This window comes from Camarhynchus parvulus, chromosome 1 (assembly GCF_901933205.1).
Source record: "Camarhynchus parvulus chromosome 1, STF_HiC, whole genome shotgun sequence".
Lineage (NCBI taxonomy): Eukaryota > Metazoa > Chordata > Aves > Passeriformes > Thraupidae > Camarhynchus > Camarhynchus parvulus.
The window spans coordinates 114391831-114415796 of NC_044571.1; the positions used below are offsets into that span (position 1 = coordinate 114391831).

Below are 23966 nucleotides of genomic sequence, written 5' to 3' on the forward strand. Positions count from 1 at the left end.
GGCTGGAAATCCACAACCACTGAATCATTTTGGTTGGAAAAGATCTCTGGAATCATTGAATCCAAGCTATGCCCAGTCATCAGCCTAGAGGGCCAAGTGCCATGTCCAGTCATTCTTGGACACCTCCAGGGATGGGGACTCCAAACCTCCCTGGGCAGCCCCTTCCAATGTTGAAAACCCCTTTCCATGAGGAAATTCCTGCTGATGTCCCACCTGAATGTGCCATGGCACAGCCTGATGCTGTATGCTCCAAACCAGCCCCCCTCTCCCACTGGCACACACCAAGCCGAGGGCTCACAAACTCCAGCTTTATTTCCCAACAATTCCACCTGGTTTTCAAGGAGTTGGATTAAAATAAAGCGGGAAAGGGGTCAGTCTGTCCGGGGGTGTCAGTCCGGGGGCCGGGCCGGGCCGGTCCCGCGCTGCCGCTGCTGCTGGGCCATGCAGGCTCCGAAGGCGCGGACCTGCTCCTGGCAGTGCCGCCAGTCCCGCCGCTCGGCCATGCACTCCTGCAGCTGCCGGTGCTGCTCCAGGCAGCCGCTCCGAGCGATCCTGGCGTCCAGCGGGTCCTCGCCCTCCTCCTCCTCCTCGCCCCGCTTCGCCGCCGCGCCGCTCCAGCCGTGCCCGGCCTTCGCCATGGGCGCTGCGGGCGGCAGGAGCCGGTGACTTCGGGGGCACCCGGAGGGAGCCTTCTGCACGTCCCAGGCGCCTCACCCCAGCCCTGGGTGCCCAGCGCCCTCCTCCCTCCCAAGGGTCCCCATTCCCAGGGATCTCCAGCCCCCTCCACGATCCCCTCCCTCCCTCCCCACCCATGGGTGCATCCCCCGTACCAGCGCAGCGCGGTCCCTTTAAGGCGGGAGCTCAGCACGGCACTTCCGGAACGTGATACGGGCGCGACGGCGCTCGCTGATTGGCGGGTTTCTCCCCTTTCCTCTCGCGCGGAGGCCGACGGGAAGCAAGGAGGCGGAAGTGTGTGCTGTTACCTCGGCAAAGATGGCGGCGACGCTGCGGATCCAGAGCGACTGGAGCCGGGCGCTGAGGTGGGAACGGTCCCTTTCTTTGTCCCTGTCCTTGTCCCGCTCCCTGCCCTGCTCACGGCCGCTTCTTCTCTCTGCAGCAGGGACGAGGGCGAGGCGTGGCTGAGCTGCCGCATCCCCGGTGAGTGGCCTGAAGAGGCCTCGAGGGAAGCGTGAGGGTGAGACGGGATCAGGGAGGATCGAGAGGGATCTGGGGCGGAGGGGTGTTCAAAGAGCAGAAACGGATGGGGGTGGCCGGGGGATCCTTTGGGACAGAGGCTGGTGGTGGAATGTGTTAGCATGGAATGGGGCTGCTGGGGTGGTTTGGGGATCACTTTGGTTTAAAGGGACTGGGTGGTTTGGGGATCCCTTCGGTTTAAAGGGATTGGGGTCCTTTAGGGATCCTGAGGGCGTCAGGAGGGGATGGGGGTGTCTGAGCTCCTTGCAGGTGAGGAGGTTGGGGTCCGTCTGAGTTGGGAGGGGACGTTTGGGGTCCCTATGAGTGCTGGGCCTGACGGCTGCTGTCCCCCAGGGAAGGCCACCCTGTATGGCAGTGTCACCCGGCGTGGGCTCAGCTCTGACGGCGTCCCAGACATCGTGGCCTCCGAGGGATTCCTGGTCGGGGAAGTCACCAAGGTGCCAGGGCTGGGGGCAGAGGGGTTGGTGACATTTCCCATGCATAAAGGGGCTGCTCTGACAGCCTAAGCTGTCACCCCACTCCCTGCACAGTCCTGTCCTGCTGTGCAGAGCCCTGGAGCTGCTCCCTACCATCCCACCTGCATCCTGAGGAGATGAGCCCCACACTGACCCTCCCATCAATTTTCAAACTCTGGGATCCCACAGCTGGATCCAGTCCACAGTTCTACCTTGGCAACCTCTGTTTCAGGACTAACAGCACTTCTAATTCCTTTTTTTTTTTCCTTGTTTTCCCCCCTAGAAAAGCATCCTCATTTCTTGTCCTCATGAAAATGTGTCCACAAAGTTCCTGGCTCCATACACAAGTTTTTCTAGGATTCATCAGAAAAGTGTGAGTAGCTCTGTGGGGTGGGAATCTGTGGGTGTGGCTAGGAACTCTCACATCCCTGTCTGTGGTGTCCTCGTGGTGAGGGGTGGCCTGGAGTGTGGATCTGGGTGTGAGGGCTTGCAATGGAGATGGAACTTGTGGTTTAGGGTTGGTATTCCCACTGAAACACCCTGGACCATATGCCACTCACTCCTTCCCCCTTCTTCAGCAGGATGGAAATGAGCATTGGAGGCACAAAAGGGCACAAAAGACAAAGATCAGGGGTTGAGATAAAACAATTTACTGAGAACAGCAATGGAATTAAAAAAAGCAACAGTAGCAACAATATTAATTAACAAAATGTGCAGGACAGGGAAGAGATCTGCTCACCACAAGGAACACAAAACCCATGCAATATCCCAAATGTGCTCCTCCCTGCTCCTGTAGAAATTAACCCTGTCCTGACCAGAACCAGGACATTTCCCACCCCCCATTGTATCCCATCTACTCATGCCCAGATCCCACACCACCCAACTATGTCTATACACACAAAAGCACAGGAATCATTCCCTTCATCAAAGGCTGTCCTTCCTAAATGTCTCAGGATACGTATTTATATCCATTATACTGCTTTTCCTTGTCCCCAGTGGATTTCCAACCCCTTTCATTGATATCCAGGGACTTTTTTAGCTGACTTTTAAATTCTTCTGATTTTTTTCTCCTGCTGTCATTTTTTCACTTGTACTTTGAGTCTTATGAAATCAATCCAGTCCGTTCTGTAAGACCTTGGTCTGTTCAGCACTCTTCCTCTAAATCCCTGATCTTTTGCAAGGCCTGGCTTTGTGAGGCTGTGAGTTGTTCCGTGCAGGGACGTCTGCAGGCAGGACAGCGTGCTCACGGCAGATGGGGCAGGTGCTGGAATGCAGCAGGAGCCACGTCCTGATGCACTCCCTGTGGAATTCATGGCCACACTCCAGCTCACACGAGGTCCTGCCCAGCTCCTCATGGCAGATCGTGCAGGGATCATCACTGCAGTCTGCCTGTTCCCTGGGCTGTGTTTCCACAGAGGAAGAGGGTTTCAGTGTGTAGTCCCAGATGAAGGCCTTTAATTTGAGCACCCTCAGGTTCCTGTTCCAGGTGATTGATGACAGCGCCTTGGCGTAGAGCGGCGGCGCGCTCCTCCTCAGCGCCTGCCACATGTCCCAGGTGCAGCAGGCTCTGTCCAGATCATCCAGGCACCGACTGTTCTGCGTATTCCCAAAGAGTATGTCAGCCATGGATAGCTCTGTCAGGTACTGCACCCCTTCCAGCCTGGTGCTCCAGCTGTCCCGCCGCGGCAGCAGCTCCTCCGCGGTGTACGCTGCCCTCACGCTCCCCACCAGGCGCATCCACAGGCTGTGCCTTCCTGGCCTCCTCCCGAGCCCCCTGTCGATGGCCACGTCCTGGGACAGGCACCCCAGCTGCTGGGCATCATAGCTGTCCAGCCACACGTCCACGTGGGCCCCTGCAAACCAGCACTCGTACAGCCAGAGCAGCAAGGACTGATCCGCACGGCGCCTGAAACGCTCTCGGACTGACTGCAGCTTACGTTGGGATTCCCTCATCATCTCTGCCTCTGCCTCCTCTTCATCCTCTTCTGAGGACTCTTCCTCCTCTTCATCATCTTCATCCCGCTCTAAGGAAACTAATTTGGTGTTGGATGTGTTCTGTTCAGGAGCGACTGCTCCCAGCATGGGTTGTTCCTCTGGTGCAGCTGCAGTTGGAGTGGCCATGGTGGCTCTTGCTCTGTTTTCCTCCTCCTCCTCCTCTTCCTCCTGAGGGGCCTGGTTGGTATCCAGCAGTGTCCGATACAGAGTAGCCAGGGCCCAGCAGAGTGCAGTAAGTTGCTCCTCCCTGGAACCACGGCAGCGTTTCTCTTTCAGATATTCTGCCACTTTAACAGGGTCCTGTATTTGTTGAGGGGTGAACTTCCAAACCACTGGAGCCGAATACTCCTTTAGAACCTGGCCAATTTTCTCCCACCTTCCGTGCCACTCATCATTATCCACTCTCTGAAAGACCTTCCCAGCAATCTCTTTTGTAACTCTGAAGATGAAATAGACCATAAGGGTGATGTAGACCAGAGGGAGGAGATACAGCAGACTGAACGACAATGTGCTTTCTTCAGTATTCAGAGGCCGCTCAAAAGGTGACTTAAGAGGCTTAAAGGTGTTAAAGGAGGTGAAAAGGTTGTGAAAGTATTCGTCCCCCGTTCCCCCCACCGACTGGGAGCCATTATTAATGGTCTCCTGGAGGTAGTGTAAAACCTCACACGTTGATACCACAAAGTCCATGCACATAAGAATCTTGAACCATCTCTCTAAGCTGTTAAAGTGCATTATCAGGACCACACAGGGAAATATAAACCTGTACAGGTACCACTCCACGAAGAGCTGACTAAGCCACATCGTGGCCAGCGACGGTACCTAACACCCCAAACACTCAGCTCAATCTTGCTTCCAACCCGCTGCGGGCAGAGCTGTCCTTATCTCGACCCTTGGTGCCGCACGATGGGTGGTTTGGGATCGGTATTCCCGAATTTAGCGTTCCCACACTAAGCTCGGTGGGAGGGGGCAGCGGGGAACCGGAGCACGAAGGCAGCGACTCACTGGGAACAGCAATGGGACAGGGACGGACCGCGGGGACCCGGCCGGAGAGAAGGGGAGCGGGAAAAGTGGCACTTTTTCCCGCCGCCGCACGGAGAGGTGGGAGCGGGGAACATCCTCCTCCTGGCCCTGCCCATCCTGCTGCTGGAAACTTAACCCTGTCCTGCCTAGAGCCCATCTGCATTTCTTATTCCTCTCCATGGGTTTTACTGCTGCAGCGGTTTTTTTTTTTTCCCCATCCACAGCCTGGAAATTCAATTCAAAAAATGCAATGCAAGTGCAGCTGACAGAATCACCAAATGCCTAATGTTGGAGAGGAACTCTGAGATCACCGAGTCCAAGCTGTGCCTGATCCCCCCCTTGTCATCAGGCCAGAGCACTGAGTGCCACCTCCAGCCCTTCCTTGGACACCTTCCTGGACAGCCCCTTCCACTGTTTAAAACTCTTTTCCATGAGGAAATTCCTGCTGATGTCCAACCTGGCCCAGCCTGAGGCCGTTCCCTCTCCTCCTGCCCCTGTCCCCCCCAGCTGTCCCCTCCTGTCAGGAGCTGTGCAGAGCCACAAGGTCCCTCCTGAGCCTCCTTTTCTCCAGCTGAGCCCCTTCCCCAGCTCCTTTCCCTTCCCACAGTAAAACAGGGTGCCCCCAACAGAGGAAATTATTGGTATCTGACTCTATTTATTTAGAATGCTGAACAATTGTTTTATTAAAACTAAATTATGTTACATTATACTACAAAGGGTACTAAAGAAAAACCCACGAGTGTCTTGAGCTAGCTGGGACACAGCTTTGACTCAACAGGCTAACAACTATCACCAGAATCCAATTAGGAACTCTCTTCAGGTAAACAGTCTTCCTAATGCATTTCACCTGTGCAAACAGGAGCAGCAAGTAGAGCCAAGAATTGTTTTCTCTTGTTCTCTCTGTGCTTCTCTAGGAAAAAACCTGGGAGAGAGAAATTATCTCTCTGTTCACTTTCCCTGGACATGCTCCAGCCCCTCCATGTCCTTCTTTGGGGCACCCCAATTTGTGTAAAGAACTAGTTTTGGTTCAGTGTTTCAGCAAATTTAGGCTGTGAATTTGGCTTCATAAATATCTCAAACTGTGTCTTGTGGGCTTGTGAGTCAGGCCAGTCACCCTGAGCTGTTTTCTCATTTCTCATCTGTTTACAGGACCTGTTAGAAAAGTCCAGATTTCTCTTCCATCTGGAATAAGTCTGGAATACAACTGCTGCTTGTGTAGGCTTTTGCCTCAGCATTCCTTTTTCTCCTTGCCTTGCAGAGCCACAGGCAGGGAGAAAACTTAGCAGGTCTCCCTCTGTACAGAATTAGGCTCTTGAGCAGGAATATTTATATACAGCATTATCTAAAGCTAATTCTTGGTGCTTTTATCTTCCTGCAGATTACCTGCCTTGATATTTCCAGTGGTGGAGGACTTGGAGTGTCTACCAGCACAGATGGGACCATGAAAATATGGCAGGCTGCAAATGGAGAAATAAGAGTAAGAACATCTGGCTTGGATGTCTTTGTGTTGTCTGTGACATTCCTGAAGTCCTGAAGGTCATGACTTTGGTCAGTCTGTCCACGCCCTGTGAAGAATCTGGCTTTTTAATGAAAAGCTAATTGAAATTGAATCCTGAAGGCTTTAAGTCAAATCTATTGGAAAAGGTGGCTTCTCCCAAGGGGGATGTTACTCAGGAATAAGAGGTCATTGACAGCCCCTATCCTGCATGGGAAGAAAGGGATTTTGGTGCTGGGGGAAAAGGATTTTGGTGCTGGATTAGCTACATCCTGGCTTGTGACCTTCCCAGTAAAGGGGGAAAGCTCCTACTTGTGGAGCTTGGCCTGTCAGCTCCTTGTTTGGCAGAGGATAAAGACATTTAACCTGTATTTAGAAGCAAATGTATATCTTTTGCTGTGTAATTAGCTGCTCAAATGGTAGAGGGAGCCCCAAAGTCACCTCTTTGACTGCCCCAAATTCAGAGCAGTCCATTCCAGCAATGCAGAGCCAGAGGATTTGGGTTTAATCCTGAATGCCAAGTTTTCCAGGGTCCTACCTCAACAACTGCTCGGCACGAGGATGATGACAATGGAACTAGCACGTAGTTCTTTGTTTTTCCAGAGACTTCTGGAAGGCCATGTGTATGATGTGAATTGTTGCAGGTTTTTCCCATCGGGCCTCGTGGTTCTCAGTGGGGGAATGGATGCCCAGCTAAAGATCTGGTCAGCAGAAGATGCCAGCTGTGTAGTAACATTTAAAGGTCACAAAGGAGGTACAGAGCCCTTGAAATGCTTCATGTGCTGAGTGTGTACTTGCCTTGCACCCCAGGGCTGGTGTCCGATCTGCAGCCTGCTGTGCTCTGTGTTTCGTGTCTGGAATGTGGCATCAGGTGCCCCAAACTCTACCCCAAATTCTCTCTTCCCTGAGATGCCAATTGCTGTGTCCAGGCTCTGGTTTTCCCTGTCCCATGAGGTGCTGAGCTTCATTGAGAGGTTAATAAACCCTGTGGCTGGCTGCCCTAAACTTGATTAACTCAAAAACCCATCTTGTGCTGGACCTGCCGTTGTTCTTACATGATTTGGGGGTTGGAACTTGTTCTTCAAGGTCCCTTCCCACCCAAGCCATTCCATAATCTGTTTGTGGGCATTAGAAATGCTTTTGCAGGCATGTCCCCTAACCAAACCAGATGGTGTGGCAGCACCTTGGTCACAGTGACACTGCCAGTCGCTCTCCAGGTGACCTTAGCCACTCTCATTCCTCCAGCCCAAACTGCTGCAGTCTGTTTGCTTGGCTCATCCTGTCCTTTGAGCTTCCGTAGGGAAAGTGCCAATTAAATCTTCTGACCACCTGGCTGTTCTCTGCTGAGAAAACCACTGTCATTTTTCAGCTCCAAATCTGACAGTAAAATAAAGTAGTTGAGGGATCTTAGTGCCAGCAGACCCTGCTCTTTGGATGTTGCTGTAGCTGGACAGCAGGGATGCTGCTTTTGGGATTACCCAGGGGTGGAAATGAGAACGTTTAAAAGTGCCAGGCTCTTTTCTGCCCAGATTAGAGGTTAATTTTGTGTGGCATCAGCTCGGGTTGAGGTGAGATGTTGCTGATCATTTGATTGGTAGTATCTATAATATCCCTTTGTGCCAGATGGTGGCTCCACTCTGTGGGGTTTTCTGGGAGCTGCTGCCTTCCACAGGCACCTTTTTCTAGGAGTACAGCTTGTCCCTGTCACTCGGCTGTCACTGGGGACAGTGGCCTGGAGTTGAGCCTGGGAAATGGGGTGTTTTTTGTGTCTGTCTGAGCAGAGTGTTTGCTGTCACACAGGTATCCTGGACACTGCCATCGTGGATCGGGGCAGGAACGTGCTGTCCTGCTCCAGGGATGGCACTGCCCGTCTCTGGGACTGTGGCCAGTCCTCCTGCCTGGGCACCATCGCCGACTGCGGCTCGCCCGTCAACGGCATCGCCGTGGGCGCTGCTGACAGCTCCCTCAACCTGGGCTCACCTGAGAACCCTCCCAGTAAGGCCTTCCCCTTAAACCCCCTCATCCCCTGGCCCAGACTGCTTGGGTTTGGCCCCAGTGATCCCAAGGGTGGGGAGTGCTGCCCCTGCCCTTGTAGCACCATGGGAAGGGAGCAGAGCGCTCCAGTCCTGGGGGGAATTCAGCCCCATCAACCTTCATCACTATTCAGTGATGAACACTGAGCTCTGCATCTTTTCTGGCCTTCCTGGTGTCCTGGGATCTGGAGGAATCTGGCCACAATTCAGCTGGGCTGATCCAAGCTGTTGGGTTCTGGTCCCACCAAGGTTTGTTGTGTTATTACCTGTTGTCCTTCCTTTTGCCAGGTGAACGTGAGGTGGGGACAGAAGGGAAAATCCTGCTGCTGGCTCGAGAGGACAAGAAGCTTCAAGGAGTGGGACTGCAGAGCAGGCAGCCAGTAAGGATCTGGGAATGTCAGGGCACTGGGATGGGGAATTGAGCCAGGTTAAACCTAAACTGGAGGAGAGGCCAAATCCTGGTGCAATAAAGGGATGCTCTCCCTCCTTCCTCCTGGACACGTTTTTATGTGAGGAGTAAGAATTGCTCAGGATTTAACTTGGGAACAGGGAAAACAGTATTTAAAATTAAACAGTGGCAGCTGTACTGTCTTCTAAATAAATGACTGCTTCCCTCTCGTGGGTGTCCCACGTGCCTGACACTTGGTTTGTTCCCAAATCCTCAGGTGTTCCTCTTCATTGGATCTGATGCCTTCAACTGCTGCACGTTCCTGTCAAGCACCTACATCCTGGCAGGCACTCAGGATGGGAACATCTACCAGCTGGATGTGAGAAACACAAAGTGAGTGAGTGAGTGAGTGAGTGCCTGGGGCAAACAAGCAGTGCTTGGTTGGAAAATAGAGTCAGGCAGAGGGTGCTGCCAGGCAGTGCCACTTCCCAAGAGTGCATCCCATTGCATCCTGAGCCTCTTGCATTATGTTGATGTGCTGTGTGTATTGTTATGTAAACATTTGTAAAATTTTATATATTTATATAATGTTATATACTTATATAATTTTATATATTTATATAATGTGTGCACACACATGTAGATAAATTGGGCAGAAAACTTTTTAAGATCAACATTTCCACCTCCCACACTGCCTATTTCTTTTCTCTCATGTGGATCCTGATATCATATTTATCCTGATATTTACCATGATCCTCATTCCAGCACAGGGCTGGAACTGAGCTGTGGAGTTTTATTGCTGTTTCCTGCTAGCTCAGTCCATAGGAAAGAATCCTGGAATGGTTTGGGTTGGGAGGGACCTCAAAGCTCATCCATCCCCACCCCTTCCTATGGGCAGGGACACCTTCTGCTGTCCCAGGCTGCTCCAAGCCCCATCCAGCCTGGATTTGGACACTGCCAGGGATCCAGGGGCAGGCACAGCTGCTCTGGACAGCAATCCTCATCCCTTGTTTCTGCTCCCTTTCCCAGTGCTCCAATCCAGGTGATCCACAGGTCAGGAGCACCAGTGCTGTCCCTGCTCCCGTACCGAGATGGATTCATTGCCAGCCAAGGTAACTCCAGGGCTGTTTTGTGCCCCTAGAAATCCTAGAATGGAGTCAGGGAGCCTTGTGCTCTTTGGGCATTGCCCTCTTGCCCTTTTGCTTTGGGATTTCCACCCTCCACATCCCTCATACCCCTCCCAGGAATGTCTCACCCACTGGAGCCTTTTCCTGCTGGAATTTCTGTCAGTAATTAAGAGTGTGGCTCGTTTCACTAATTGGCTGCTGTGCCTTGCTTGCAGGGGATGGCACCTGCTTCATTGTTCAGCAGGACCTGGATTATGTCCTGGATCTCACTGAGGCTGACTGTGACCCTGTGTACAAGGTGGGACACATGGGGTGTCCCTGAGGAGAGGGTGGGCAGGGAAAGCTGATGCCAGGCAGGAGGCACTGCCTTCACCTCAGGCAGAGGTTGACTTCTGAGCTTATCTTTGTCCTTTCTACCTGAATAATCCTGATATTTTGCATAAAGCAATCCTCAGCAGAATTCCCTGGCTTTATCTCTGTTGTGCAGGAGCTGGCTGGAGGAACACCTCTGTTCCTATAAAAATTGTGGATAAAGGGTGCTGGGAGAATCCTGAGGGTAAAAGCAATGGTGTTCTGCCTGACCCATCTTGTTCCCTTTTTATTTTCCCTTCTTCAGGTGGCCTCTTGGGAGAAGGAAATCTACACGTGCTGCAGAGATGGGATAGTGAGGAGATACCAACTTTCTGACCTTTAGGTGTTTGAAGGGGCCAAAAAAGGAGAACCATGTGGGAAAGGCTCTTCCAAGCTGATTTTCCTGGGATGTGTGTGTACAAGTTTGAGGCTGTTGTCATGCCCAGGCTCCATACACAGTGTTTTTGTAACAGGTCATACTTTTTCCTACTACACAACTGGGATCAATTTTTTAATTTAGAGAGGATCTTGTGTTGCAGTGATGTTGTGGTTGCATTTCCAGTGCTGAAAATATGCTGTTTGTACTGGGGGGAAACAAATAAATAAAGGGGGAGAAGAGGGGGTGCAGTGAAAGTGACTGTCCCAGTATGGAGTGAAATAAACTGCTGCTTTGATAACACCTGTTATCAGCATTCCTTTGAATACATGTGTTATATGTTAATACATATGTTAATACATGTGTTTCCGTGGAAACTTGGGGATTTTTAAGAAAAAAAAGAGCTGAGAGGTGAGGACTGAGTGGGCCCGGCACAGTGCGGAAGTGAGGGGGAGAACTACATTTCCCTTGATGCCCCGCGCGGCGCGGACCGGAAGTCCTGTCGCTATAGTAACGGGACGCCATGGGGCTGGACTACTACGCTGCGCTGGAGCTGGACCGCGGGGCCACCGCGGACGACATCAAGAAGGCGTGAGGGGGACCCCCGGCATCAGAGCGACCCCCCTGGGCCGGGAGGCAGCCGGGGGTGGCCGTCCTTGGCCTCCCCCCGCCCCACCGAGGGGAAAGCGTCTGGGGGTGTGCGGGCAGCCCGGGCTGGATGGGGGAATGGAGGGGACAGGGGGGTACTCTGAGGGCTGGAGCCCCTCTGCTCTGCTCTGCAGCCGGGCTGGGGGTGCTCACCTGGAGAGGAGAAGGCTCCAGGGAGAGCTCAGAGCCCTTGCAAGGGCTCCAGGAGAGCTGGAGAGGGACTGGGGACAAGGCATGGAGGGGCAGGATACAGGGAATGGCTTCCACTGCCAGGGGGCAGGGATGGATGGGATACAGGGGGTGGTGAGCCCTGGCACAGGTTCCCCATAGCAGCTGTGGCTGCCTCTGGAGCCCTGGAAGTTGCTCCAAGCCCTCTCCAGCCTGGGCTAGTGGAAGGCAGGAGCTAAGAATGAGATGGGCTTTAAAGTCTCCCTGAACCCGAGCCCTCCTGTGACCCTCAGCTATCGGACGTTGGCTCTGAAGTACCACCCGCTGAAATGCAAGGAGCCCTGGGGCCCCAAGAGGTTCCACCAGCTGGCAGAGGCCTACGATGTGCTCAGCGACCGTAAGTGGCAGTGTCCCCCCTTCCTGGATGTCCCCCCTTTCCTGGAGTGTCCCCCCTTTCCTGGAGTGTCCCCCCTTCCTGGGGTCTCCTGCTCCCTGCAGGACCAGCTCCGTGACCCACAGCCCAGCTGGGAACTGGCACACACTCCCATGTCTGTCTGTCCCCCTGTTCCCAGGGACTCTCTTCTCTCTCTTCTGCACCCCATCAAAACCTGGATCTCAGGCTGGGGCTCCCCCTCCATTGCCAACACCTCCTTGTTCCCTAAGCTATGAAGAAAGGCATCTACGACAAATTTGGGGAAGAGGGGCTCAAAGGTGGCATCCCCTTGGAGTACGCCAGTGACAACCCCTGGAGCGTGGGCTACGTGTTCCACAACAACCCTGAGAGAGTCTTCAGGGAGTTCTTTGGAGGGGACAACCCCTTTGCAGGTAGGCTGGGACACCTGGGGCTCTGCCATCATTCCGTGGAGCTGCCAGCTCTCCAGGAATGCTTCCCTGCCCCGCTGCCCTCAGACCCCTCTGGTGCTCGCAGGGGAGATCCTGGCTTCCCCCAGGGAGGCCTGCAGGTGCATGCTCAGGCTGCCAGCTCTCCCCAGCTGCTCCTGCGACCCTTCCTGGGATTCCCATCCAAAAGAGGGATCAGGGAGGCCAGGCTGCCATAAACACTCCTGGAAAGAAAACATTTGGGGCATTTGGGGTGGTTCTGGGTGGGAGGTGAAGAGCCCAGAGGTCTGAGCCCAGCGAGGGCTGTGCCCCTGCTCTCTCCCCCAGAGTTCTTTGCCGAGGATGGCTCGGAGGTGCTGCTGCCCTTTGGGGGGCCCCGGGGCCAGGGGGCCCTGCGCAGGGACCCCCCCATCGTGCGGGACCTCTACGTGTCCCTGGAGGACCTGTTCCACGGCTGCACCAAGAAGATCAAGATCTCCCGCAGGGTGCGTAGGGGCTCTGGGGCTGCAGTCTGGGGTCAGCTCTGCCCTCAGTGTGAGCCATTGGGGTTTGGGGGTGGCCCTGCCCCAGGAGCTTGTGGCAGGGAGCGAGCAGCACCAAAGCCAGGAGGAGCTGAACCAGCGTTCACCTCCCCGGCTTGGCAAAGGGAATTCAGCACGGCAGGCAATGTGGGAGCTGATCTCAGAGGCGGCTGGAGAAGGAGCTCAGTGTGTTCTGGGTTCCCACAATTTCATTTTCACACTGCATTTTATCTCCTTCTTGTGCCCTTGGTGACCTCTCCTTGTTGTCCCAGCCTCCTGGACCCAGCCCTGAGCCTCTCCTGCTCTAGGACATGAGGGAACAGCCTCAAGCTGTGCCAGGGGAGCTTTAGGTTGGGCATTAGGCAAAATTTCTGCACTGAAAGGATATCAGGCATTGGAACAGGCTGGAGTGGAGTCCCCATTCCTGGAGGGATTTCAAGCTGTGTGGTTGTGGCACTTGGGGATATGGGTTAGTGCTGGGAGAACATTGGACTCCATGATGTTGGAGGGCCTTTCTGACCTAAATGATCCCATGGTTCTATGGATCTGGTTCATGATCTGCCAGGCTCTGCCATTCCAGCCAGGCTTGCCCTTTGCTGCTGACCCTCCCTGTGCCCAGGTGATGAACGAGGATGGCCAGACCAGCACCATCAGGGACAAGATCCTGACCATTGACGTGCAGCCGGGCTGGCAGCGTGGCACCAGGATCACCTTTGAGAAGGAAGGAGACCAGGTGGGCACAGAACCACACATAACCAGGTACCCCTGGAGATCACCTCATCCAACACCCCTGCCCAGGCAGGAACTCATCCAGGTGGGTTTGGGATCTCTCCAGAGAGGAAATTCCGTGTCCCCCCTGAGCAGCTGATCCAGTCCTGTGCCCACTCCATGGGAAAAGTTCTTCCATGAAGAAATTCTGGTTTCCCACAGCTGAGGGCACTTGGCAGCATGACCAACAGAAGCACTCTGAGGAGCCTGGATTTTCCTCAGAACAGGTTAAAGAACAAATAATTGAAAGGGCTGGTTTTCTTCCTGACAGAAACACTGTTCTGGGTTTGCTCTTGGCATCTTGGATAAATGATTAAAAGATTCCTTTTTCTCTTAAGGGAAGAAAATAGCTTTCCCTTCTCTCTAGCCAGCTGGAAACAGCAACAAAAGAGGAGCAGGAATTTGTGTCAGTTTTCCCTGTATAAAATAATTTTCAAGTTTCCAAGGACAGGTTGGATGGGGCTTGGGGCAGCCTGGTCTAGTGGAAGGTGTCCCTGCCCATGGCAGGGGGTGGAACTGGGTGAATTTAACATCCCTTGCAACCCAAACCATCCTGGCATTCCATGATTCTGTGACCTTTTCCCCCCTCAATCAGGGCCCAAACATCATTCCAGCTGACATCACCTTTGTTGTCCAAGAGAAGCTTCACCCAAGGTTCAAAAGGATCGAGAACAACCTCCTGTACATTGCCAGCATCTCCCTGGCCAAGGTAAAGGGCCCAGTGAGGGGACAGAGGGTCACCTTTGGGCCCTGGGGCTGCAGCAGCAGCTCCTGGTGGCCCTGCACGCCCGGCAGGCACTGACTGGATGCACCCTGGACGTGTGGACGCTGGATGGGAGGCTGCTCAACATCCCCATCAACGACATCGTGGAGTAAGTGTCAGGGGAAATTGGGGCTCAGAGGTCAGCGGGCACTTGGGAGGAGCTCAGGGGGCTCCAAAGCCTTTTCCAGCAGGTTTGGGGCTGCAGGAGGAGGAGAGTGGGTGGCTCTTTGGGTCTGGGGCCACACTGCTGGGAGCAGAGGCAAGGAGAGGGCTGGGTGTGGGTGGATGCTGGAGCCTGGAAGAGAACAGGCTCTGGATGAAGCTGGAGGAGCAAATACCCTGAGAAACCCACGTGGGGCTCTGCAGGTGGGGCTGGGATCATGGCTCTGTGTTGGGATCATCCCACAGCTCCCCTCAGCCCCTCCCTTTGCTCGGCAGCCCCAAGTACTACAAGAAGGTGCCAGGGGAGGGGATGCCTCTGGCGGAGGATCCGCAGCGCAAGGGGGACCTCTACATCTACTTCGACATCCTCTTCCCCAAGAGGCTCAGCCCTGAGGTGAAAAAACTCCTGAAAAGCATCCTCCAGCCCTAGGGACCTTCCCCCTCTTCCCCCCTCCCTTATCTCCCCCAATAAATGGCTTTGGAGCCAGCACTGGCACTGGCAGAAGTTCTTCCAAATGCTGGGAACTGGACACAGGATCACCCTAAAACAACATCCCTGAGGCCTGGCCCAGGTCCAGCTGGGTTTGTGGTCTCTGCTCTCCAGCTCCCACCCTGCAGCAGCAGCTCTGCAGCCCTGGGGAGCCGAGGGAGGATCTGGGGGGATGCAGAGAGGCACCCACGGCCATGACCCTGCCCACCAGCCTCAATGCTTTATTTTCCTAATCCCAGAATCTGTCCCTGCTGGAGCTGAGCCCTGACAGCACAGGGAGAGGTCAGATAACCTGTGTGTTTCCAGGGCTGGGAGAATGCCCTAAAACGGGGAGGAAACCCTAACCCTGCTGCGATCAGACCCCATAGGGATGGTTTATTGCAAATGCCAGTAAAGAATAATGAGAGGCTGTGCTGGGAAAAGCAGGACTGAAGGGAACATGCCAGGCTGTTAGAAACGTCATTTCCAGGGACTAAACCCCAGCAGAGAGGAAGGAGGAGCCCTGAGTCCCTGTGCCTGGCCCCACACCGCGCTGTCCATGAGTCTGGGGGGGGTCGGGCCGTTCTCTGCGGTGGGATCGCCCCGCGGAGCCCCGAGGGTCCCGGCCCCGCCGGCGCTGCAGTACCGGGCGTGTCCACAGGAGGGCAGCACGCCCTGCCGTGTTTAGCGCAGCGCCCGCTGCGGTCCCGGCTCCGGTCCCGGCTGCGACCCGCGTTCGGTCCCAGCGCTGGCCCAAACCCGCTCCCATTTCCTTGCAAAGTTCATCTCAGCTTTGCGAAAAACCAGCCCCTGCTGCACAAAGCACCGGTCCTCAGTGGTCTTCACTTCCCTGGAAAACCTGAGCTAGCAGCAGCTCAGCCAGATATTGGACAGGTCAAGAACCCTCACATGGCGTGCTGCGCTTGGAGGGAGATCCAGCTAAAATGGAATTCTGGAAACAGCCTGCAAAATGCTGTAGGATGCTACTTTAAAATGTCTCCAAAGGACGGCATCTCCTCACTCCTGAGCAGCACAATTCCACGATGCCGAGGGATCGCTCCGTGGAGCCTCGAGGGTCCCGGCCCCGCCGGGGCTGCAGTACCGGGCGTGTCCACAGGAGGGCAGCTCCACTCGGCGCTGTCCCGGCTCCGGTCCCGGCTGCGAGCCGCGTTCGATCCCAGGTCTGGCCCAAACCCACTCCCGGTTCCTCACAATGTTCATCTCAGCTTTGCGAAAATCATGCCCTGCTGCACAGAGCAACAATCCGCAGTGATCTCCACTTCCCTCGAAACCCAGGCTGTACCAAGGTGAGCACAAGTCTGGCGAGGTCAGAACCCTCACCTGGACTGCTGCACTTGGAGTGAGATCTAGCTAAAATGGAATTCAAGAAACAGCCTGCAAAATGCTGTAGGATGCTACTTTAAAATGTCTCCAAAGAGGAGCAGGTCCTCACCCTTGAGCAGCGCAATTCCGTGATCCCGAGGGTCCCGGCCCCGCCGGGGCTGCAGTACCAGGTATGTCCACAGGAGGGCAGCACGCCCTGCCGTGTTTAGCGCTATGCCTGCTACGATCCCGGCTCCGGTCCCGGCTGTGACCGCGTTCGGTCCCCGGGCTGGCCCAAACCCTCTCCCGGTTCCTTACAAAGTTCATCTCAGCTTTGCGAAAACCAGCCCCTGCTGCACAGAGCACCAGCAGTGATCTCTGCTTCCTTGGAAAACCTGAGCCAGCCCCAGGCTGCTGAGCACAAGTTGAGAGGTCAGAACCCTCACCTGGACTGCTGCACTTGGAGCGAAATCCAGCTACACATGCAATTCTGAAAACAGCCTCCAAAATGTTATAGGATGCTACTTTAAAATGTCTCCAAAATGCTGCTGTCCCCTGAGCAGCTCAATTCCATGATCCCGAGGGATCGTCCCGCGGAGCCTCGAGGGTCCCAGCCCCGCCGGGGCTGCAGTACCAGGTGTGTCCACAGGAGGGCAGCTCCACTTGGCGCTGTCCCCGCTCCGGTCCCGGCTGCGACCCGCGTTCGGTCCCAGGGCTGGTCCAAACCCACTCCCATTTCCTTACAATGTTCATCTCAGCTCTGCGAAAACCATGCCCTGCTGCACAGAGCACCAGTCCGCAGTGATCTCCACTTTCCTGGGAAATCTGAGCCAGCAGCAGCTCAGCCGGGCATTGGACGGGTCAGAACCCTCACCTGGGCTACTGCGCTTGGAGCGAGATCCAGCCACAAATGGAATTCTGCAAACAGCCTCCAAAATGTTATAGGATACTACTTTAAAATGTGTCCAAAGGGCAGCAGCCCCTGCACCGTGAGCAGCACAATTCCATGTGGGATCCCGAGGGATCGCCCCGCGGAGCCTCGAGGGTCCCGGCCCTGCTGCGCCTCGGGGTCTCCACAGGGCGGCAGCACCGAGCCCGCATTCCCGGAAAAGGGAATTAAAGGAATCTCTCCAGAATTTTCATCCCTACCTGTTCCGGCCATTAAAAGTTCTTTTTTCTTACTGTATTCTTTGCCTAATTTTATTCTAACCATTTTCATCCCAGACCCTATTAGTCAGTGACTCAATCCTTTATCATTGTACTTTGGACAAAATAAGGGACACCAGGGATGCTGGACCACAGGAAATCTTGAGGAGAAGCCCATTAAAACCTGACAGAGAAAAGCTTTAAGGTGCTCCAGAACCCAGGAATCTGTTCATGTCTTGTCAGGCCACCCCAATTCTGTCACGTCCACCTTGAGCTGTGCAGGTGAGGCCAAGGCTCCCTTTCCTCCTAGGGATCCCTGTCTGAGCACAAAGCCACGTTGCCAATATCGGATATTGCCAATTTCAGATAGTGCCAATATCGGATATTGCCAATTTCAGATCTCTCTGCCCACCAAGGACACCCCAGCCCGCAGAGGGACATTTCTCCCTCTCTCCAGCAGAGACCTCAGGAGATTTTCCAGCCTGGCTGGTGCTCCACTGGGCTGCTGTTAGGGCCAAGTATCTCCTCTGGATTTGTGCAAATGATTGGAGCTAAGAAAGGAAAGTTCACCGAGTATCCCAGGCTGTCTGGAATGAAAAGATGCTGGCCAGAACATTCTGAGTGGGAATTTCATGCCAGGACCTGAGGAAGATGAGACAATTCCTTGATATACATTTTATGACCTAGAGATCCCATAATTAACCGTCTTATCCCCAAAATGTTTATTCTCTCCCCTCTGGATTACAGAAGATTTTCCCTCCAAAATATTCATTGTAGCTTTATAGAGCTACTCAGGTTTTACCCCCAGATCACCTCAGTTTACCTCAAAATATTCCTTCTCTACCACGGAGATCAGATTTTACCCTCACAATTTTCACTACTTGTGGACCTCCAATTACCTCATTTTTACCTCAAAATCTTCATTGTCTCCCCTACAGATTAACTCAGATTTTATGCCCAAACTGTTCATTTTGTCCCCTTTAGAGTACCTCAGATTTTTCCTCCAAAATGTTCCTTGTCTCTTACACTTCACAAAATTTAAAAAATAAAATAAAATTTTAAAAATATCTTCAATTAAAAAGAAGAAGTTGCTGAAAAGCAGTCAAAATTCTCATTAAAAAAAACCAGGATGGAAATAGCAATAGTGTTGAAGGTGGTTTTTTTGCTCAATGTCCTTATGGTCTGCAAGAACTGATAATTTTACACTGGCAGTGAACACTTGGTTCCTCTTAAAGGGAGGAAAGCAATGTATTGTCAGAGTTCTGAATTGCTTTAAAAAAACTTCCCACTTCTCTCAGTGTGGCAAATAGAAGGTTTACATAGGAATTAAAGCCCAGAGGTGCATTTTGCTTTCCCAACTTTGCTGTGCCAGTGCCAAAATGCCACCGTGCTCCTGAGCCCCATCCCCTGGCTCTGCTCTGCTGAGCTGTGCCACCTGATATGACAAAATAAATAATATAGATAATTGATATTTAAATTCTTTATAAAATAATGATTTTAAAATAATGATATATAGATAATTTTCTATTTTAAAATGATTATTTATAAAGAATGTTCCGGGCAGGTTTTCTGCACCTGTATCCCTGCAGCGTTCCCGGGGAGGCCGGGAGAGGGCACAGCTCCACCAGGGATTGATTTCCCTGCTGCTCAGCAGGGCCAAGGAGGATTTCCCAGCTCAGGACCTTCTGAATTGTTCAGATGGAGCCTGCAGGACCCTCCTCTGCCCCTCCCCGAGGTTCCTGGGGGATGCTGTGCTGGTTTTGCTGGGATGCTCGCCGTGAAAAACCCAAACCCCTGCGAAGTACAGATTGTGCTGCTCCTGAGAGTGCTTGGCAGCTCACATCTGTCTCTTGTTTCTGGCCCGAGTTGCAGAAGTAATAAAATGAAGCAAGCGTTATTTAAGCCATGCTGAGAAGCAAATTTCCGTGATTTGCCAGAAACTCAAACCATCCCGCTTATCTTTCCAGAGTGGGGTCGGAAACACGAGAACTTCGCCTATTTAAAGCTTTTTTAAACAGACCTAACCGAGTTTCCAGTGGCACTGGAAATGCCGAAATGCTGAATGGCAAAGGGCAGCGAATTAACGCTGCTGGTGAATCCCAGACAGCCCCGAGGGAACCAGAACATCAACGCATTGCAGAGCCATTTAAAACACCTGGGGCTGAGGGATTTCACACCAATTCCTGTGTGAGCAACAGCGGGCTCTGACTGGCCACATTCCCTTTGTTTTCTGCCATTCCCTTCCAATCCCCCATTCCCACATCCAGAGGGTGTCGGGAAAATTAATCCACAAACACCAGAGGTTTCTGTCCCACAAGGAGACAGAGGAATCCTTTTTCTTTATTCCAATAAAGGGAGAGGCCATGGGGCATTCCCTTGGGATCTCTCACATTTTTGGAGGACGCAGCCTCCTTTTTATCCCAATTTCCCAGCCACATTTCCCTTCTCTCTTTCCCCGTTTCTGAGGTACCTGAGAGGTACAGACTTCCCAAAATCTCTGATACCAGAGATTTCCCTCTAATGTATAACCGTCCTTTTAATTTTTAATTCTTATGGAATTTAGGGGTGTTTCTTCCCCATTGTTTCTTTCATCTCTCAACGTCTAATTTCATTTATCAGCAAACCCAAAGTTTATTTGTAAAGGCAAATCTCTTTTTCCATTCACCAACCAGTGGAACCCTTCCCACTGTTTCTTTTCTCTCCCAGTGCTGGTCTCACCTCCCAGCAGCCCCGCAGCTGCTTTGGAAAGACAAATCCACTGTTCCTCTCAAGGGGGATGCTGGATTTGAGGGGAACCCCTCAAAGCCGGCGTTCCTCTCAAAGTCCCGCTGGGTTTGGCTGCTCTTTAAGCCCAGCCTAAGCAGAGCTCAGCTTTGCACCGGGGCTGCTGAGAAAGGAGGGATCAGCTTACAAAGCTCCGTATTTGAGCGGGGATTAACGAGGCTTGGAGGCAATTTGTGAACACACAAATTCTCCCTGGCTGCTGCTGCAGAAACCTTTTCTCTTTCTCAGAGCATCTCCCGGACACACCGAGGGCTTGGCTTAGCTGGGCCAGACCCCCTTGACAGGCTGCTGTGAAATTCCAGCCTTAAATCATTCCTTAAACCCCTTGCTGGGCTCAGGGACACCCCTGGCAAATCCTCTTTCCCCTTTTGGAGCTTTCACTGCGGTGCCTGTGAGCCTCAAAGGTTTTATTTAGAAATAACCCAAAAATACAGCAAAATAACACAAAAAATTATCCAAAATATCGCCAAAAAACCCCAAAATAACACCAAAAAATTAACCCGAAATACCACAAAAATATAACCCAAAATACCACCAAAAGGTGTTGGGGCCACGTTCCCTTCAGGGCACTTTTCCCTAGCTAAACTCTGGCTGCTTCTATCAACAAAAGGCTCCACCAAGCTGGGAGGAAAAGCCTTTGGATCAGCAAGGAATGGGCTCACAGATAATTCCAGGCTGTGTGGGTCTGTCATTCAGAGGAGGCAGATCCATTTCAACGCTGGCAGGAGGAAAAACAGCTTTAGAAGTTTATTTAACAACACGGTGTATGTAAATTTGGTCAGGAGACACAGATAAACACACCACGCTGCCGGGACACAGAGCAGAGCTGCCCAAAGCAGAGAGAGCAGCAAGGAAAACTCTGAGATAGGGCTGGTATCTAATCCAGATAGCTGGAGCTGCTGCAGCGCCAGCAAAGGCAGTGGGGATCAGGAGCTTTGCTCCATGAGGAATCCTGCAGGTTTTATGCTCTGTCTTTGGGTTTGTGGCCCCTGTTCTCTTCTATTCAAGCCCAAAGCCTTTTGTTTAGTGCATCACATCACATCACATCGACATGGCAAAGGTAATGAAAGATTTTAATAAGTCATGCTGACTCAGTGGCAGTATTCTCTGATGCCATCTCAGTTTCCACACTAAAGGAAATTAATGATTTCATGTTAAAAAATAATTTAAAAAAAGAAGCAGCCACCCAAGTTCCAGGGGTTTTTCCTCAAGCAGAACTTTCATTTGCTCTGCAGGCTCAGGAGCTGCAGAGCCTGGTGTAACACAAGCCCGGTCACAAAGAGCAGTGATTCCCTCTGGAGAGAGGGGCACAGGGGAACCACAGCCTCCCCGGAGAAAGGTGAGGCTCCTGGCAGTGCCAGCAGCTGGTTTAATCAGTAAGCCAAACAAACAGCCTGCAGCTGGGAAGAGTCAGCAGCTCCAGGGAGCAGAGGCGGGCAGGAGCAGAACGATTTCCCAAATCTGAAATAGAACCTGCAGGGATTGTCACACAGCCTTTGCTGAGCATTATAGACCCCATTCAATAGCTGAGCTGGTTTTGGCTGGGGGGTTTTGGTACAATTTGGTTCAATTTCAGTCCCAAAAAACGCAGCAGGTGAGAATGGATGTAAATATGAGTTAGTAAAGCTGTCATCAACAGCTTCTGCTTCTTCTGGGAGCATCCACGTGCAATGCAAAGTCCTTGGGAAACAATAATTCAAACAAACCAGCAAGTTAAGAAAAAAACATAACAGATATGCGTTACATATCTGAGGATACTTTCCTTCAACTTGCTACATATTCACATTAGCTGATTTTTTTATCCAGGTGGAGCAAATAAATTTATAGGAAAATAATAAGTATTTTGCAGACAAATTGAGCAGAAGGTGATGGGTGAGGACCATTTGCAATCTTAGCTGAAAGTGAATCAGGAAAACATTATGAACAGAAAGATCATTGAAAGTCTGTACATTGGAAAAACCTCTCTGCAGCAGGATTGTTTTGTTTTTAGCTCATGCTCTGGGACTGGAAATCAAACACAAATGACAAAGGTTCACCTGGTTCTTCAGCCTGCTTCTCTTTCTTTCGTTTCTTAAATGCTAAAAAATAAAAATAAATTTTAAAAAAGCCAAAAAGAAAGAGGGAATAGCTGTCAGAAAGTGTCTGTGAGCACACACAACCCTGCTCAGTCAGGTATTTTTCCTTCAGACCTCTGAAGCTTTTCTTCCTGGTCGGATGTCATTAGCATATAATTAAGGTGCCAGACCTGTGCCATTTTCCTGGCTGCCTAATGGGGTGAGTTCCTGAGGTTTCTTGGGAGCTTTCTTCCTCCCAAGCCGGGGTCAAACAGTTAACCAGCCATTCCTTCCCTCCTGCTATTTATAAGCCACAAGAAGCAGGATGTAGTAACATTCTCTTGTGGTTCACCGTGAGGAAAAGATTCCATTTCTCTTTGGAGACAATCCCCAACAGCTCACCAGCAGCAGAGCTTCTTTTATGGGGTGAAAATAGGGGAAAACCTCAGTGTGTGTGTGTGTGTGTGTGTGCCAGGTCCTGCCTGCCACGTCCAGCAGCAGAGGAAGCCTTGGTGAGAACTGTCCTCCCCTTCTGCCCTTCCACACTTCTCCCTCCTCCTCCTCATCAGTCATTTGAACCTAAAGCTCTTCCTCAAAACGAACACTGTGTTTTCCCCCCCAAATCCCACGTTTTGTCCCCAAGGGTTGCAGTGCTCTGTGCAGAAATTGCAGCCAAGTGTTTGAGCATCCTCAGAAGTGCCCAGGGGGGAATGCCACCGACACCTGGAATCCCTCCTGAGCCTCTGTCCGTGTCCTGGCCCTTCTCTGAGTGGCTCTGTGGGTGAACAAGGGAGCCCTGAAGGCTCCATGAAGTCTCCTGGTTCGCAGGGAGGAGCAGGGGATGCTGGAAATGCAGCTGGAAAAGCAATTACTGCCTTCCCCAGCACGGGAGCGCCAGCCCCTCTTCAGCTGCGCACAAAGGGAGAGACAAGAGGCTCCCTGAGACCCAAAACCCTTCCGAATGGTGAGCAGGAAACGTCCCACGGGTTTTGTTTGTCCCTTCAGGATGTCAGCATCCTTTGGAAACCTTTGTGTGGGAGCAGCTGTGCCCACCTCTGCTCAGCAGTGCTTTGCTCTGGGAGGAACTGGGGGGAGGAGGGAGCAGAAAACATCCCTGGGGTTCAAAGGGACAATTTCCCTGAGAGCAGCTGGGCGTTTCCAGAGATCACGGCCTTCAGCCTGCCCAGCACTTGAAGCTCTCCTGGTGTTTTTCCTTTCCAGGATGCTCCTTGATGTCTGTGTCCATCCCTCCTCCTTCATTTAAAGCCCGAGGCTTCAAAAACCACAAACCACAGCAGCACTGAGGGGAGCTGGCTGTGTCCAAAGAAGCAGCAATTTGCCTTAATCTTGCATTTCAATGTGTTAACTTTGGAACCTGACAGCGAAAACACAAATATTGGCATTTTTCACTCTTTAGCTGCTTCTAGTTTTAGTGGGAGTGTCCAATGTATGGGCTCATTGTGGATATATTCTTGTGTTTTCAGAGTAAAAATAAACCTCAGCCTTCCTCTCCCTGCTAGGCTAAACATTCAGCCCTGTGTGCCTGTTTACCATACAATACCCAGCAGCATCTTGAGTACAAAACACGAGGGGGGAACACTCAATTAATGCAATTAAATAAGGCACAGAATCGTGTTTCATGCTAATCATTTCTGTAATCCAACAAAAGCCTGCCCCACTTTTTCATTATTTTTTTCCTTTATTTTAATCTGGAGCTGCCACCCAGTTTCCAGTCTGCTGCACCAGAGCCATCCCCAATGTAGGTCAGGCTTGCCAAGGCCACTTGTGCATGAAACAAGGCGTGTTCTTCCCCAGGGGAAGAGCCCTCTCCCCCTCTCCTGCTGCCAGGACTCAGCCTGGGACGA

General features: G+C 52.3%; 3 protein-coding genes across 3 annotated transcripts; 2 read left to right on the forward strand and 1 right to left on the reverse strand.

Moving 5' to 3' along the window:
- Nucleotides 1–309: 309 nt before the first annotated feature.
- Nucleotides 310–973, reverse strand: LOC115910104 (cytochrome c oxidase assembly factor 4 homolog, mitochondrial). The gene is made up of 2 exons (XM_030959951.1): nucleotides 831–973; nucleotides 310–643 (listed from the first exon to the last, which is right to left on the reverse strand). Exon 2 carries the CDS (start codon nucleotides 636–638, stop codon nucleotides 390–392), a length of 249 nt encoding a protein of 82 aa, XP_030815811.1. The 5' UTR covers nucleotides 639–643; nucleotides 831–973; the 3' UTR covers nucleotides 310–389.
- PAAF1 (proteasomal ATPase associated factor 1) lies at nucleotides 955–10756 on the forward strand. Its single transcript, XM_030959939.1, has 12 exons — nucleotides 955–1040; nucleotides 1118–1158; nucleotides 1549–1652; nucleotides 1954–2043; nucleotides 6064–6162; nucleotides 6784–6934; nucleotides 7981–8175; nucleotides 8502–8593; nucleotides 8879–8994; nucleotides 9631–9713; nucleotides 9944–10026; nucleotides 10345–10756. The coding sequence occupies exons 1-12, from the start codon at nucleotides 994–996 to the stop codon at nucleotides 10420–10422; spliced, it is 1179 nt and encodes a 392-aa protein (XP_030815799.1). The 5' UTR covers nucleotides 955–993; the 3' UTR covers nucleotides 10423–10756.
- A 219-nt stretch (nucleotides 10757–10975) lies between these two features.
- Nucleotides 10976–23365, forward strand: DNAJB13 (DnaJ heat shock protein family (Hsp40) member B13). Its single transcript, XM_030947849.1, is given in 11 exon segments — nucleotides 10976–11046; nucleotides 11565–11668; nucleotides 11935–12096; nucleotides 12439–12596; nucleotides 13252–13365; nucleotides 13996–14109; nucleotides 14196–14272; nucleotides 14602–14748; nucleotides 16091–16101; nucleotides 23107–23238; nucleotides 23241–23365. Coding segments are annotated over 11 exon segments (1212 nt in total). The 5' UTR covers nucleotides 10976–10978.
- Nucleotides 23366–23966: the final 601 nt, after the last annotated feature.